Source organism: Mytilus californianus, unplaced genomic scaffold, assembly GCF_021869535.1.
Source record: "Mytilus californianus isolate M0D057914Y unplaced genomic scaffold, xbMytCali1.0.p SCAF_8, whole genome shotgun sequence".
In the NCBI taxonomy this organism is placed as follows: domain Eukaryota; kingdom Metazoa; phylum Mollusca; class Bivalvia; order Mytilida; family Mytilidae; genus Mytilus; species Mytilus californianus.
The window spans coordinates 101,061,693-101,078,058 of NW_026262734.1; the positions used below are offsets into that span (position 1 = coordinate 101,061,693).

At 30.6% G+C, this 16,366-nt stretch overlaps 3 protein-coding genes across 5 annotated transcripts in view; 1 reads left to right on the top strand and 2 right to left on the bottom strand.

Moving 5' to 3' along the window:
• LOC127710747 (nucleoporin 88-like) overlaps positions 1-3,627 on the bottom strand; it is a 45,298-nt gene extending 41,671 nt beyond the window's left edge. The window contains exons 1-2 of the mRNA XM_052216707.1: positions 3,394-3,627; positions 125-294 (exon numbers count right to left, since the gene is read on the bottom strand). Coding sequence (XP_052072667.1) covers positions 125-294; positions 3,394-3,624 — 401 coding nt within the window. The 5' untranslated portion in view covers positions 3,625-3,627. The remainder of the gene's footprint in view (positions 1-124; positions 295-3,393) is intronic.
• Positions 1-16,366, bottom strand: part of LOC127710750 (glycosyltransferase 1 domain-containing protein 1-like) — an 801,321-nt gene that overhangs the window by 489,914 nt on the left and 295,041 nt on the right. The gene's annotated exons all lie outside the window — the stretch shown is intronic.
• The window catches only part of LOC127710745 (protein CASP-like), a 106,509-nt gene continuing 93,967 nt past the window's right edge, over positions 3,825-16,366 (top strand). For 2 of the 3 annotated variants that reach the window (XM_052216704.1, XM_052216699.1), the window contains exon 1: positions 3,831-3,923. In XM_052216704.1, coding sequence (XP_052072664.1) covers positions 3,861-3,923 — 63 coding nt within the window. In that variant the 5' untranslated portion in view covers positions 3,831-3,860. Of the gene's footprint in view, positions 3,924-16,366 lie in introns of all 3 variants that reach the window. The other variant, XM_052216697.1, reaches the window with a different exon arrangement.

Sequence of the window (16,366 nt, forward strand, 5' to 3'; positions counted from 1 at the left end):
AATGTAAAGAAAATTCATGGGAAGGACAGATGGAGGTTAACAAGTATACCCCTCCTTCAGAACAGGGGTATAAAAAACTCAGTTTCAATTGTTATAAACCACTGCTGTTTCTTTGTTGACCTACTTGCACTGAACACACTGCTTTCCACCCTCATAATCATTGTATTTTCCCCATCTCCGTGGCAACTCTATCACAGTAATACCAGTCTGACCCCACACTGCTAGATAATTCCCCGTTCTGTTGAAAACCAAACATTCCACATCAAACCTTGGTGCATCAGTACATAGCAGTGTCTGTAAAGATAATTTATCAAATTTATATTCGTACATGTAGATGAATATAGACAGGGTTTCAAAAATCCTGAAATCTTTTAAGTTAAAATGAAAATTCATAGTCAGGGGTTTAAAATAGTACTAACTAAAAAAGGACAAAAACTAGTATACAACTGATAACAAGAAACATGCACACATGTAAACAAAAATTAATTCAAGGCAACATCGTCACTGAATACCTGGTACATGAATATTCATGACATGTTTCTAATATTTTATATATTTTGCTTTATACTCCATTTTTTTCTAACCCTTACCAATAGTCCTTTTTACCACCACACTTAGAATTTTGTAATCAAGTCATGCTAGTCCCATTGTCCAAAACTAACCTGGCCCAAGTTCATTCGACTCAAGTCCATTTGACCCAAAGTAGATTCAGTCCCATACTAAAATAATGAACAAGTACTATAAAAGTTGGAGGATTTTGTGGCATATTTGACAAAAATGTTTGATGAGGGTAAGTGGAATTTGCACAATGAAACAGTTTTGATGATCAATGATGGCAGGAAAGTGAGGTTCCCCTATTATTGGAGGTAAGGTTGCATTCATAAAGATTTGTACTGTTTGTAAAGCAGAATGATTTTTTAAGGGGATTATCAATGATTTATATATTTTTTAACTTTTGGCTAATTAAAAGTATATGTGTGGTTCCAGTTACAGCCTGAAAAAAAATAGGGTCGGTATGTCTGCAATTTTTTTTTTGGATTGTCAAAATCCAGAAAAAATTGTGTGTTCACCGAGTCTGATTCCTGTATTATACACGTCCCTACCAGAAGTTCGACATTTTCCGTTTTCAAGAACTGGCAAGCCCTAGATCTTGATCCTGCACCTAAACAAGTATACCTAACTACTATGAGAAATTACTTTGAGCAATGACTTCTACTTCTACCATTACATGACCACCATCAACAAACTGAATATTTTGCCACTTTTGGATGTGCATGTAAATATTTTTTAGAAAAATAATGTGAAAATTGTGCTATAAATTCTACATACAGTGAAGTTAAAAACATCCTGGACGGTGGTCTAGTCTAGATTGCCTCATGTAGGTGAGTCTTGAAACATTCAAGACTACCTGCACTGGTGGTGGTAAGTGGTAGTGCATTCCAGTCTCTAATTGTTCTTGGATAAAACAATTCTTTCCTCACTTCTGTTCTACACAATGGTACTTGGAAACCATTGATGTTCAAGTGACGGGATAGTCTGTCTGGTGGAGTGAGGGTGTTTTTTTGTATTAACATTAACCATCCTGTTGGCAAGTTTGTATATCATTGCAAGTCTTCATGCTTTTCTCTCATCTTCAAGGGTTTTCAATTCGTGTTGCGTAAGCATGTCACTAACAGATGAGGTGTTGTAATATCTGTTAGTGACCTATCTTGCTGCTCTTCTTTGTACCATTTCCAGCTGGTGTTGTCGTGCTGGATACATGGGATAGGGTCCTAGACTTTGCATTTATACTCCAAGGTTGGTCTAACTAGGTATTTGGATACAGTTTCGTTTCTATAGTAGTGTTATTGATGTTGAGGTTTCAATTAAGAAATCCAATGGTCTTGTTTGCTTTGTTACATATAAATATAAATTTATAAGAAGATGTATGTTTCTGATGTGTTCGTTCCATTTCAAGCCTAAACTGATGGCACAACCTAGATATTTAACAGATTTTACAGATTCAAGGGTGTTGCCATACAGTGTGTAATCTCTCACAATAGGTTTGCGTTTTCTTGAAATTGTTATTGCATTTGTCGGGATGAAAAGGCCATTTTCCATTTTGTTTCCCAGATTTCCAGTTTGTTGAGGTCTGCTTGTAAGTTCTCACTGTCTGTGCTGACGCAATATTAAGATATACTATGGTATAATCGGCAGAGCCTAACCCTTGAGTGAATACCTTCTGGCATGTCGCTTATGTAGAGGAGGAACACACTGGGTCAAAGTACTGAACCTTGTGGGACGCTTGATTTCATGTTGATTGTATCAGATTTTCCCCCTTCTAAAACTACCACTTGTTTCCTGTCAGAAAGGAAATATTGTATCCATTTGTTGGTTTTACCTCTAATGCCATAGTGATCCAGTTTGTGTGTCAGTGGACTGTGACTTACTTTATCAAATGGCTTTGAAAAATCCATAATTAGGAAGTCTGTTTGTTTCCCAGCATCCATGTTTAAGGTGATGTCATTGATGAAGTCGATCAGTTGTGTTTCACTGGATACTATAGGTCTCTTCTGTATCTACGTTGTAGTGGGTAAAATATTTTATGTTTGTCAGCATGGGTCATTATGTGGCTTGTTACAATGTGCTCCATAATTTTGCAGCAAATCCTGGTAAGTGAGACTGGACAGTAGTTTATTGCGTCAAGCCTTTTTCCCTTCTTTAATATTGGACTTACATTTGCTCTTTTCCATAAATCTGGTAAGTCACCTGTTTGACAGGACCGCCTGAAGATCGTTGTTAGTATTGGTGCAATATCTGATGAAAGTTCTTTTAATACTCTTGTATTGGCGATCTGATGAAAGTTCTTTTAGTAAACTTGATGTTATAGAATCTGGTCCAGCAGCCTTGTCTGGGTTAAGATTTGATAATAATTTTGCAATTCCATTTTCAGTTATGTTTAGGTCCTGTAGTGAAGAGTAGAGTTTATTTGTCATGTCTCATCGGTCTTTTAACTTAATGTTTGAACAATTCATTTATTATGACATACCATATGAGGAAGACAAGAAGTACAAATGTACCAGGAGATATTTTGTGTCATGTTAGACCTTAGGATCAGGTGCGGAAGTGTACACTGTCTGATGAAACATATGAATGATTGTTTGCATTACTTACTCACCATCTTCATCCCAATTATTAAAAAGATAGAAACCAATCAGTTGTCTTCTTTATTGTGTAGAAGTTTATAAACAAAAAATCTACTTTCGTTTTCTACTTTCATTTTCATAAAAGGACAACAACAAATAACATGCCAACTTAAAACAAGTAAACATCCCTTATCCCTGATATTTAAGTGACAAAACATTCATCTAGGGTGTGCATGCATGAAACCATTCAGATAGATGCATTTTATACCTGAAATCTTTCTTGTTTTTCCTTATCTTCCAAAAGCAACTGCTTCAGATTGAAATAGACAATGTGGCATGCGTACGAGTCCCATACATATAAATCGCTATCATATACAACAAATAAACTCTTAGCTAAATTTCTGAGTTTTTGTTTTGAGTCTTTAGAATTGTTTTCTGCAAGATTTTTAACAAATTTCTGGTTATTTAAACATGTGCGCCAACTGTCAACACCCGCCATTTTCCCTCTAGAAAGCCTCAGAACAGAAGAAAACATCGACTTGTTTTCTACAAAGAAATGATACAAAGAATAATCGACTAGCTTTTCAGAATCAAAAATAGGTATTTGTCCAAACTAGTTTCATTGTATATATTGACAACGTTTGTTTCTAAAAATCAAAATGTAAACAGTTTTGAGATTATTTTCGATTCTAAGTGGGTCATGTGATCAATTGATTGGGCTTAATCCCGTTCAAGATGGCTGCGAGCTTGCAGTCAATGGTACAATATTGGAAAGAGTTTGATTTACAGGAACTACAGGTATGTCCATCTTCATTAACATTAATTATCATATCTTTAGGTGACGGAGGTTTCATGAATTATCCATACCCCAATCAAAAATAATGCAGTTACAAAATGTCAGCTGTTTTCCAATTTCCCAATATCATCAATAAAATGTGTATTATCTAAAAAATCAATATGGCTGACTGATCAGTGGATTTCTTTGTGTCAGTATAGAAGCAGCAGCTGATTATAAAGTTTTAAATGATTAGTTAATAATAAATTCAAAAGTTTCAAACAGTGTAACAACTTTTTACCCTTCAGTGAAAGTTTGAAAAGTTTTATGACTTGTCTTCTCAGCATCCACAACTGATAAATGTGTATTGGAAGTCATTAGCTTGTGTATTACAAATTTGGTAACCAGATTAGTCCCAGTATTATTTATTGTCACCTGTGAAAACTTCATTAAAATAAACAGTTGTATTCACTGTCATGTTTTGATCATTTCCAATACACCACTTAGACAGATATTAGGTAAGTATATGAATTATCTTTCAGAAAACTTTTATCATACATTTCATACAAGTTGTTAAATAGGATGGACATAGCACCAACAATAGGCCACAAACAAAAATATATTTGTTAAATTTACAGATGACACTGAAATACTATATATGTATATATTTTTTTAATAAATTTTCATTTGTTTATAGGAATAAAAGGAGATGATGCATGTTTAATTGTTTTCATGAATTATAAAAAGACAGGCCAAATTATATGTCTTTGGGGTTAAAAATTGTTGCAACAGATTTGGTTTCAGTTCTCTGATGTATAATATAATAGTTCTGAGGAGCTATGAATTGTTAGTGCACAGTATAAAAATCACTTATATCTCACAAAGTTATTTCCTGTTGAAAGTATCATAGATGGATCCAAGAGGGGACTTTAATGGTAAACACAGTGTGATTTAAGTGTACTTTTTTTAATTGTATTTATAGTTTTATTGGGACCCCTTATTGGAAGTCCCAGATCCACCACAACATGTACATGTAAATGTTCATCAGAAAATTAGTTATAGATCCCAATCCTTTTTTTCAATCGCTGAATTTCTAACTATAATTTTTTTTTTAGTTAAACACTGAATTGGATTTTATTTTGATTTTAATTGAAGATTTTTTTATGCTTTCCTGACTACTGTATTGACCTAAAACTACATTTTTGTAGTTTGAAATCTAATTTCTAAAATACTGCTTATAGTTGTCAATAAGACAACAATCCACCAAAGAAAAAAGGAATAAGTAATTTGATTATTTTCAAACCTGAAATCAATTTTGTGTATGTATTTGATTTTTTTTTCAGGTTATTCTATGTATTTTTCATGATTCAAAGTGAAATTGTGCAATTAAGGTTTTTATTAAAACAGATTCATCTATATCAGTCTATCCTTGCAGATTCTTTAACAAATCATTTCATTCTTATGATTAAGTTTGGTATTGAACAAAGTTATGAATTTGAAATATTTGCAATTGTACCCAATTTTCAAAAAATATTCTTCTTGACTCCCCATACTGAGTTAAGCATATGTTTTTAAAATATATAACTTGTGCATATTCTTAAGATTTGTTTGTATAGAAATAAAGACCTGATTTTTAGGAGAAAAATTGATAAAAGTATGCATCCCCTGATTCAGAAGGTAATTTTTTGAAAATTTATTGTTTACCCCACCCCTGGAAAAAAAAACACAAAAAAACCCAATATCTTTAAGAATATCAATCCAATATACATCATTACATGTAATACTTAAATAGTTGTTCTTTTCATAATTGTTTTCTTTGATTATGGATTTGAAAAAAAATCATGCTCACATGTACATTTGTAAAAGTTTTGAAAAATGATTTAAGATTATGAGAAAAACTTTATAAACTGTTTAGGCATTTATTATTGAGTTATCTACCTTGTTTACTTGTATACAATTTTTTTTAAATCAAATTTATATGTAGCATCTCTATGTACATCTAGTATGAATAAGGCTGAGATGGAAAGGGGAAAAATACTTTGTTGGGTTACTCTCTCATGAACAATGACCCACATACTTCTTTTCTTTATCAGATATATAATTGATACAAAGTTGTAAGGTAAATCATTATAAAATTTATATTAGGTACTGAACAATGTTTTGAAAAATAACAAAATTGAAAGAAAAAAGATAAATACATAAATTTCATGGAAATGTTTAAATTTATGGCTTTTGATTTCAACGATTTTCCATTTTATTGTGGTGGTTTTAGCCATGCATTGATCTTTCTTTTAAAAAAAAAAACACAGGCCATTTGTTCATACATGTACAAAATTTACATGTGTAACAGTTTGCTTTTATTAAACAATTTTGAAATAAATATTTTGAACTTTTATTAAACAATTTTGAAATAGATATTTTGAACTTTTATTAAACAATTTTGAAATAGATATTTCGAACTTTTATTAAACAATTTTGAAATAGATATTTTGAACTATCTACATAGAGATCTATGTTTTTTTACAATCAATCAATCAAGCTTAATTTGAATAAAATTTTATGTGTCAAACTATAGTAATATATATATTATTAGGTCTTTATATATGAATAAAAAACACCAGTCATGTCAGTGAGACTATATTCCACCAACAAAATACAAATATTAAAGATATCGATGTATCTTGTTTGTGCATATAATTTAAATAAAAGACTGAATCAAACAGACAGTAACCAAACAACACCATAAAACTAGAAAAGAGTGTCTTGTTTGTGTTTCAGAATTATACGCATTGAGGGCATCATAGAGGCACTTTTTAAAGACCTCGACCAGCAATAGAATTAAAAATTTCATTTTATAAGTCCTACAATATTCAAAGGAAAATGCAACCACCCATATTTAATTAATTTAAGGGGCCTGTCATCCTTCACCCAATTTTTTTTGGAACAGCTGGTAAATGAAATTTATTCTAGAAAATAGAAATCAAATTTAAAATTAAACAGGATGAAGGATGATGTATAGATGTACATGTAGGTAATCCCAGTGGAGACAAAGAAGTTTATAATATCTCATTTCTTGTCTTAAAATCAATGATCATTGCTTTTATAACAATGTAAATATTGATTAGTTGTAAAAATACTCCTAATACCGAACGGCATGATTTGGTGAAGATTCCTAAATTAAGTTATACCAAATTGATTGAAATACAATCATTGATTTTTTACGTTCAGCGACAAATAATAAAACAAGCTAAATTTTCTGCCGATGGATTGATCAAGCACAACGTAGATATTGATTTTTATAAATATTCTGTATCTGGAGGGAAATTTATTCTGTTTTTAATCAGATTTACTAAGTGGATAAAATTTATTGTAATTCTCAGGTTACTTGACTGTACATCAAGGGATGAAGAAATTACATACTTGTACATTTATCTCACGGCCTCAAAATTATCAATTACTTCAAATCTCATAAATTTCATAATTGTTCACTAATGAAACAGGATAAGTATTTATATTTTTCAGTATAAACCAACCATTATTACATTTATCGAAATCATATTCACATTTTCAGTGCTCAATGTTTATTCTAATTTGAGGTTCTTTAGGGAGGGAGTGTCATACAGTTGTCCTTTAAATATATATTTCTGAAAGATTATTACATGTTCTACCAGTACATGCAGTAGCAAAGCAAGTCAAGGGGATGGCAAAGAATTGATGATTATTTGATTAATTGATTTAATTGGGTAAAATCTCTTCTGCAAGGGTGGAGGTCAAATCCATCAAAGTCTGATTTTTTCCTAAATTCGACAATAACATGAAAAATGTAGATTTTAATTGAACTATAAATATAAAACTTATAAAATCATCATGATCATGTCTGTTGTGGTAACTCTCAACAAAATGTTAATGTTTGATTGGATACTGTTACCAAGACATGTTCATTACCATATCTCCCTTTACTAACCTATACAGGGGAACAGTCACCTCAGTTTTCTATGCTGTGGTCAAAGGATTTAAGGGATATTGAATATTACTCCTTCATTTTGTCCTGATGGACTAAAGGGAAGTTTTTTGTTCTCCCAATTGTCCCTAGGAATTTTCAAGTTTTAAGTAGAGGCAATTTGGTTTCCTTTAATTGTCTGAGGATAAACAGGTGGCTAAATTTTTCCCTTTTTAAAAAAAAAAGAGCACAAAAAATCTCCCTTCTGTTTTTGAGGATAAGAAGGAATAAAATTTCAACTTATGCTCCTGAAGCATCATTTCTATTCATGGTTTCATACAATTGCTTCTTTATTCAAAACTTTATATAAAAAGTCCTAAAAGTGTCGAAATTCTCAATTGCCTACTAATTTAATTTGTGTATCATAAGAAAATAAGCAATAAAAAGTCACTCTATGTTGCCCTGAAGATGTATTAGGGTTATTTTAGTCGTAGAGTTGTTGGTTCATTAAAAAATACTGCACCCTCATTTAAGTATACAAGTTTGTTACTGATATTTAAAAAGCTTATTTCTTAGAGTTAAAATTTTCTTTTTATAATGTATTAAGTAATTGACGAAAACGACTTAAGGTCTTATCACCGCCCATTTCCCAAAATATTGCAGGAATTATTGTACTTGAAAATTTAAGTACATGTATATGATATATCTTATCTATACTTATCTATCAACTGTTAACGACATCCCCATGAAAGAAAAACTAATATAATCAATAAGTAAGTAATTACTTATAAATGAAATATCGGCACGAAAACAACAAGCTATGAAACATATAGGTTTTTTATAGAGATCAAAAGAAAAATTGGCTTCATTAGTATTCATGACGAGTCAATTTTTATTTTGAATATTTTTTGAAAATCTGGAAATTTTAAATACATCTTAAATGAGCCATGTAATAATTGAGTACTGATCATCAATATTAAGGAAAATGAGGCCCAGAATGGGGTAAAATGGTGATAGATTTCTCTCTTGTTTTAAGAAAAAATTATCTTTATACATTTTTTGTACCTCACAAATGTTCAAACACACAAATGCAATGACTTGCTTTTAGTTACTAAATACAAGTCTACTGACACTTTTAAACTTAATATCTTATCTATATCAGTTACAACGTGTACAATATGTATTAGAGATTATTAGTTCCTTGACGTAAATATTAAAGGATAAACAATATCTCAGTTTTATATCATAGAAGTAAATTATATGTAAGGATGTAAATTAAGGCCTCCTTGAATCTTTTTAAATTATTGCAGAATGAAATGTTAAGTGATTTAAACTTAGCTAAGCTATCATAAATTTTTTACAAGTTCTAAAAAATTGAATCGGAATAATTAATTCTTCAAAATGTTGCAGAAAAAAGTAACGAACTAAAAAAAACCTTGAAAAAAGTATATTTGAGAATTAATACATGTAATCCAATGAAGGTATCTTGTTCAATTGTAAGTTTTCTGGTTATTTTTATTTCAATATGAGATTTTATTACAAAATGTCCCTTCACTGATCCTCGGTCATAAAGCTTCAGTATCAATCATATATTTTACTACTTCATTTCATAGACAAAAATCTGCATTTTAATTTTTTGGTCTAATCCAAGAAAACCGTCATCCATTTTATTTTATTTTATTAAATTGATGAATTAATAGTAATGATCGGTCTTGTTAGCAATTTTGATAGATTACAAATTGTGATAAATGGAAGTTTTAAATGTGTGTCTTCCATAATTGGGTTTGAAATAACTTTCAGGTGATTAATTTATGCATATAAGTTAAAGTTGTTGATCAGTTCAAAAAGACTGAACAATATGTCTTCTATAATTGAGTTAAAATGAAAGTGCAAAATCAAACGTAATCTTCATGTCCATGTCCAAGAAGTAACAAACCTTGTCATTGGTTATCTTTAGTCATCTTATGGGGAGAAATTTGTGTAGATGGCACCGACTTTTAAGGCTCCAATCAGTTAAGAGCATGCCATATGGTATAAAAACCTGTGTTTTGTCGAAGACTGTTCATGTTCATTTCAAAAGAATTTTCTCAAAATCATTGTTTATTGTTTTGTGGTATAAATGTCATCCTGCCCTTCAAGTGCCCGAATTGGAACAATGAATATATTCTTATTCTGTTACCTTCAATATGTTTGGTTATTTTTGTTGTTGGGTTGCTGTCTATTTCACAAATACTCTGTATCTCTTTTTATTCATATTCAGATAATTATTCAAGATATAGAATTGATCAGTGGAAGAGAAATAACTTTTAAAAATTTCTATGAAATTTTCAAGGGAGGTAACTCATTGTTTAATTTTATTTTGACTCACTTTAGAATACATAATTTATTTTTATCATGGATTAATGGTATATTGTGTTTTTGCTGTTGGAAAGACGGCCTTTATTATTAACATAAAAAGTATTTTATTGACATAAATGTACATATATAGCTTCAGTTATAAACTACATATGGATTGAACAGATTTTTGCAAAAGTAAGGAAATGACATTAAATTGGTGTCCAAATTCTGTTAAGAGGCAAGCATTACCAACCTTTATTAGGAAAAACTGTGATCCATGTTAATGAAGATCAATGTTCAACACACCTTACTCATGTGCAGGCCTAGGGTTTAACAACCTCGGAGTTGAAAAACACACCTTACACATGTGCAGGCCTATAGGGTTTAACAACCTCAGAGTTGAAAAACACACCTTACACATGTGCAGGCCTAGGGTTTAACAACCTCAGAGTTGACAAACACACCTTACCCATGTGCAGGCCTAGGGTTTAACAGCCTCAGAGTTGACAAACACACCTTACCCATGTGCAGGCCTGGGGTTAAACAATCTCAGAGTTGACAAGCTAGTGATCACTGTAAATGAACAACTTAGACCTGACATTAATGCCACTTTGAATCTTTTTTTAAGTATGATACAGAAAGAAATGATAAAAAATAACTGATTTAAACTAGGGACTGGCAAATTATTTTTTATGTCAAATGTATAAACTAAGAATAATTTTGCAAAAACCAAAAACATTAAAGAAATGTCCTTGCTATCATAAATTATTTTAAAGTTCTGAAAAATGGAATTGGAGTAATTCTTCAAAATGTTGCATGTTCAGAAAAATGTAACAAATAAAGTACGAACTTGTAAGCGCAAAAACAGTATATTTGAGAATAAATTCATATAAAAAAAAAAAAAAAAATACTATGAAAAAACTAGAATTTGATATTATTCTTTTTTATTTATGAATATAAATTTTCTAGATAATAAAACTTCATGGATCATCGAAAAATGGCGATTTATTGAAATTTGTACTATTCTATAGAAAATACACCAAGCGATTCAGACATAAAAGGGAAAAAATCAGGTGTTACTTTTATTTAAACATTTTAATGATGCAGAATAAAATTTCTTCGCTAGATCTCCCGAAGCATTGTATTTCTTAATCATTGTGATCCAAAGGAATATTATTATTTAATAACTTGAGGACCGACACTTAAAATTTTATCGGTAATTTTCATAAGAACTTATGTATATTTTAGGATCTTATCAGATTCGAAGTTTCACATGACATTTTATGAACTAAGATCTGAATGTTTGAAATATGTAAATTAATGTATAAAATAAAGAGATAGTGGCGATATCAGATACGGCCGTTGTTTCGCCCCATTGAACATCATTCATACTACCATTCATTCTCAAATCGACTTGTAACTTTACCAGGGATGTATTTTTTTCTTTCCTTGAGGCACCTTGCAGATGAAAGAATAACAATTTTTCATTGTCGCATCCAAATCAAATTTTAAAGTTTTTAATCAGTAAGGAATATGATATTTAAATGATAGATGCTGACATGAAAGAAATTTTTACTAAATTTTCTTCATTTACCAAAGTTAAGTTCTGGAATTGCTTTTTTGTCATTAAGTCTTTGGGATATTGTTGAAGCTGCAAAAATATGAAAGATTAGTATAAGCACTATGAGCATTTTCACTTAAAATTTAAAGGCCCTGCCTAAAATTTAGTAGCCTGGGCTATTGGGTCTCTGATTATCTTTTTCCCTATGAACACTGGGATTTTGATAATTTGTCATAAATTTCCAGAGTAATATACACTGAGATAATCAAAGCAAATATCACCTACAGTCCCCATTTAGCATAAATGTGTAAAGTCAATTATCAAGCACAGAAGGGAGATTTCTAATTGAAATCGTTATTTGTGTACTGCACATTTTCTAGAAAAAATAAATATGACAAGATAAAGAATTATGGAGATGTGGTAATGATCACCAATAAGACAACTAACTACCAAAGACAAAAGGACATGTCATGATTTCAAATATCCTGTAAAAATTCCACTTAAATTAACCTGTTCTTCTTAAATAATGTATACAGTTCAAAAGGGGAAGTCAGGTATACAACCATGAGACAGCCACCCAGTGACAAGTAAAAACTAAATGACATATCAAACATTTTAAAATTTCTATTTATGTGTTCATGCCAATCATATTATATTGTTGTTTTTATCCATTGAGGAATTGTTGTTATGAAAAATTGTTGTATTTTTTTTTTAAAAGTGTATACACTATTTCATTGAAATATTATTTGTCTTGACTCAGGACAAAATTGACATATATATAGTATAGACACTAATAAAAAAAAATGTTTGGTTTTAATTTTATTGTTGGGTTAATGTGTCATGAAATATAAGTTCCTTCATAGTAGATTAGTTCCAAATGAAAGAAATAGTATGTAATATTATTTCCACTGGAACAAATATTTACACTTATTTGTTCCTAATGGAATAAATGGTATAGAATATTTGTTCCAACAGGAACAGATATTATGGTGTTGTTTATAACAAAGTTTCCAGGGGAACTTCTGTTTGGCGGAACAAATATAGGTTGTCAAATGCTGCTCCTTGACATTATACCACATCTTCTTTTGTTCATATTTAAAGATACAAATGCAAGCTCCCTATTTTGTACCCAGTTCTTAAATACATGTAATATAAACGTTTCAACCATCTATGTATTAGACAGATTAATATTACTTCCCTGTGTAAGTTTATTTGTTGTTAATTGCATGATATGGTAGCATTTACAATGTAAACTTTTCACCTATATTTTAGCAATTTTTAAATTTAAATGATTTAGTTCGTGCCTCTTTAATCGAACTTTTAAATCTAAATAATGTTTATACGTATAATTATGGAAGATATGTATCTAAATCTTTTAAATTTTAAATACAATACTTTCCAATGAACATTATTAGTTTCACGCCTCTTTTTTATGTCTGCAGGGAAGAAAATTAGAAAAGAATTTGAGTGCTTTTATATTTTGTGTTCTGCTTGAATTGTTATTCAGGACCAGAATCTGTGAACTATCGACAATAGGATGTTTTTCTATCCATCAAGTCATTAAAATGGATATCTTGGAATAATATACAATGGCTGGGCTATCAGCCATCTTTATCTTAAGTCAGGGGGATGACAGATCTTGGAAGCCTACCATTATCTATGGTTATTCAACATCCAATTTGTCACACTTCATTTCATTTACTGCTGAAAATTTTTGAGAAATTAATGCTTCATGACCGGTAAAGGAGACAAAATGTTTATACCGTATTTGTGTTTAAAATTTGCATGAATTCTTGAATTGTATAATCAGTTTCATAATAAGCATGATTAAAGCTAAAAACCTGCTTCCTGAAGTAATGAGATGATTTAGTCCCAGCTGTCTAGATTATGTGCCATCTTTCATATCCTAGTTGAAGTTTAAGTAGACAACCTGTTGGTGGCTGCATGTAATTTGCAAGTGTTTTACTGAATGATTTACTTTTACTGGACATGGTCCAGATTACAGGTAAATTGGGAGGTTTGTTCACATGTAAACCTGGTTTAACCTCCACCACTAAGTTTATGTCATGTGGTGCTAGTTGTTGATTGTGTTTATTGGTACATCTGTTTGGTTCACAGGTCATTGGTTGAGTCAGTTGAACTGTCTAATGTTTTGGTAGTTCTTGTTATCCCTAATGTATGTATGACAATAGTTAACTTATAGGATCAGATGACTTGTTGCTTTAGAATATCAAATGTTGTTGATTGTGTTTATTGGTACATCTGTTTGGTTCACTGGCGGTTGGTGTGTGTCTTTTGTACTGTCTTATGTTTTTTTGGTAATTTCTGTTTTATCCCTTTTATGTGGAGCAGGATCTGCTTACCCTTCCAGATCACCTGAGATCACCCCCAGTTTTTGGTGGGGTTCGTGTTGCTCAGTCTTTGTTTTTCTATGTTGTGTTCTGTGTACTGTTGTTTGTTTGTCTTTTTCTTTTTAGCCATGGCATTGTCAGTTTATTTTTGACTTGTGAGTTTGAATGTTCTCTTGGTATCCTAATTGCCTCTCTTTAACTTATGCAATAACTATTGCTTTACTGCTTTAGAATAGCAAATGATAATGGCATGTAGAATTGTTGAGATATAAAATTCCTTTAACTGCTTCAAATGCACTGACACTTATAAAAGATTGATTGACTGATTGATAGATTCTTAAAATCACCTTGGCACAATGGCATAAAGGCTATATCCTGACCAAATATAAAATTGAAACTAACTTGTTTTCTTACTAGTATATCATACTTATGGAAAGAGTTTATAAACTATAAAGTTGTTGGGTGAATGAGAGAAAAAAGATGGCAGAAAAAATATCATCATATAAATAAGTCAGCAAAAACAAAAAAACCGTAACAGACTGAAATAACAAAGATTCTCAAAACACTAAATAAATAAGTACTAAGCACAAGAATTGAATGTGAACTTAATTGTTTAAAATTTAATTTTTACCTAACATCTTATTTTATTTGGTATCTTAGCCGGAGCCATTCATGGCAGGTAGAAATCTGACCTGACCTGTGAAGGAAGGGAGAAAGGGGAGATTAAGGGGTTAAATCTTCGTGATTTTATTTGGATTTCTATGGTAAATCAAATTTCCCCTTACACCTGCAGTGATAATAGGTAAAATTTTATACTGGTTATAAAACTTATCCCGAAGCTATCAATCATCCATACAAAAAGTATTGAATTGTTACGCTGTGATTGTTAAGAAAAGATCACCCCGTTGATTCAAGTCTTCAATTACCGAAGATGATACTTCAAATTTTATTTGAATCTTTAAAAATCAATACGCCATCAGCGGAGAAAATATCCATCCTTTTAAATCTGTTGATTTAACACATCATAGGATTGTGAATTTTGTTCAGTTTTTACACGGACACCTGTTCTTAGTAAGTAGATAAACAGCAGCTATATGTGATGTAATTTTTTAGGAAGATTTAGATTAAGCTTTATATGGTAGCAAAAATTGATTTAATAAAAAATATTTTTTTATTTCTATTGATTTTTATTAAAGTTTTCTGAGTTTTATATCTGTTCCATAAAGTGAAGAACATTTGTACTGGAAAATCATTACTCGGTTCGGAGAATTGATTTTTCAGAAATACATGTATTGTATTGATATATCTGCTAGTAGAACGTGTGGTAATGTATAACTATGCCTAGTGCAGAAACATGTATTTAGGGAGAAACTTGTACTTTATTTGTTTGACAATGGTCAATTCTAACCTTTTATTCACAACTTACAAATTATCAGGTTTATTATCATTTGAAACTTAAAAAACGATCTGCAAAATGTAAACATTTGAAATATGATGAAATCTCTATCCAAGACATTTTCATTGCAAATGATATTGATTGCAGGAAAAACGGCTATCACTCAAATCATGCATTTAGTACATTTTTTTTTGTAACATGTTAACTTATGACTACTGTTTTTGCTGGATTTCAAGTGTACATTATATAATCAGTTGTTTAGTTAAAGTATTGCAAGAAATTTACAAAATATTGAAAGAAATTTTAAATCTGTTTTAAACTTTTTTAGTCATAATAAATCTTGATGGGTAGAAAAGTGATTTTGTTTGTTTGATTATTGTTTTACATCAGATTTGTAACAAAGGGATCAATTATATTTTAAAACCGTTGTTGTGTTATAGGAACTTAATTGGATATTTCTGATTGGTCAAGAGTTGGATTTGAGACATATTTTTAAGATTGGACAGAGAACAGATGTGTAAATTTCTTGCAGAAATTAAAAAACATCATTTAAAACATTTACTAAATAAATGTCACATGTAATTTGTCCTTTAAGAATAAATGAATTAGTTTTGAAGTGCACCCATGAAGCCAATAAATTCTTACATGTACTTGTATAACCTATTATTCTTTATGATTTGAAGTTAAAAGGTGAAATCCCCTGTGAACAGTCGATAAGAAATAACATGTATGTTAGTATATTATCAGTATCTTATGCATGTTAAAGTAATCGAATAAAAATCTGTATTCTGTATTTTAGCTGTGATATATTAAAGTTGATTTCCCGCATTTTTTCAAATTTTTTCAAAGGGAGATACTTCATTTTCTGTCATCCAAAAATA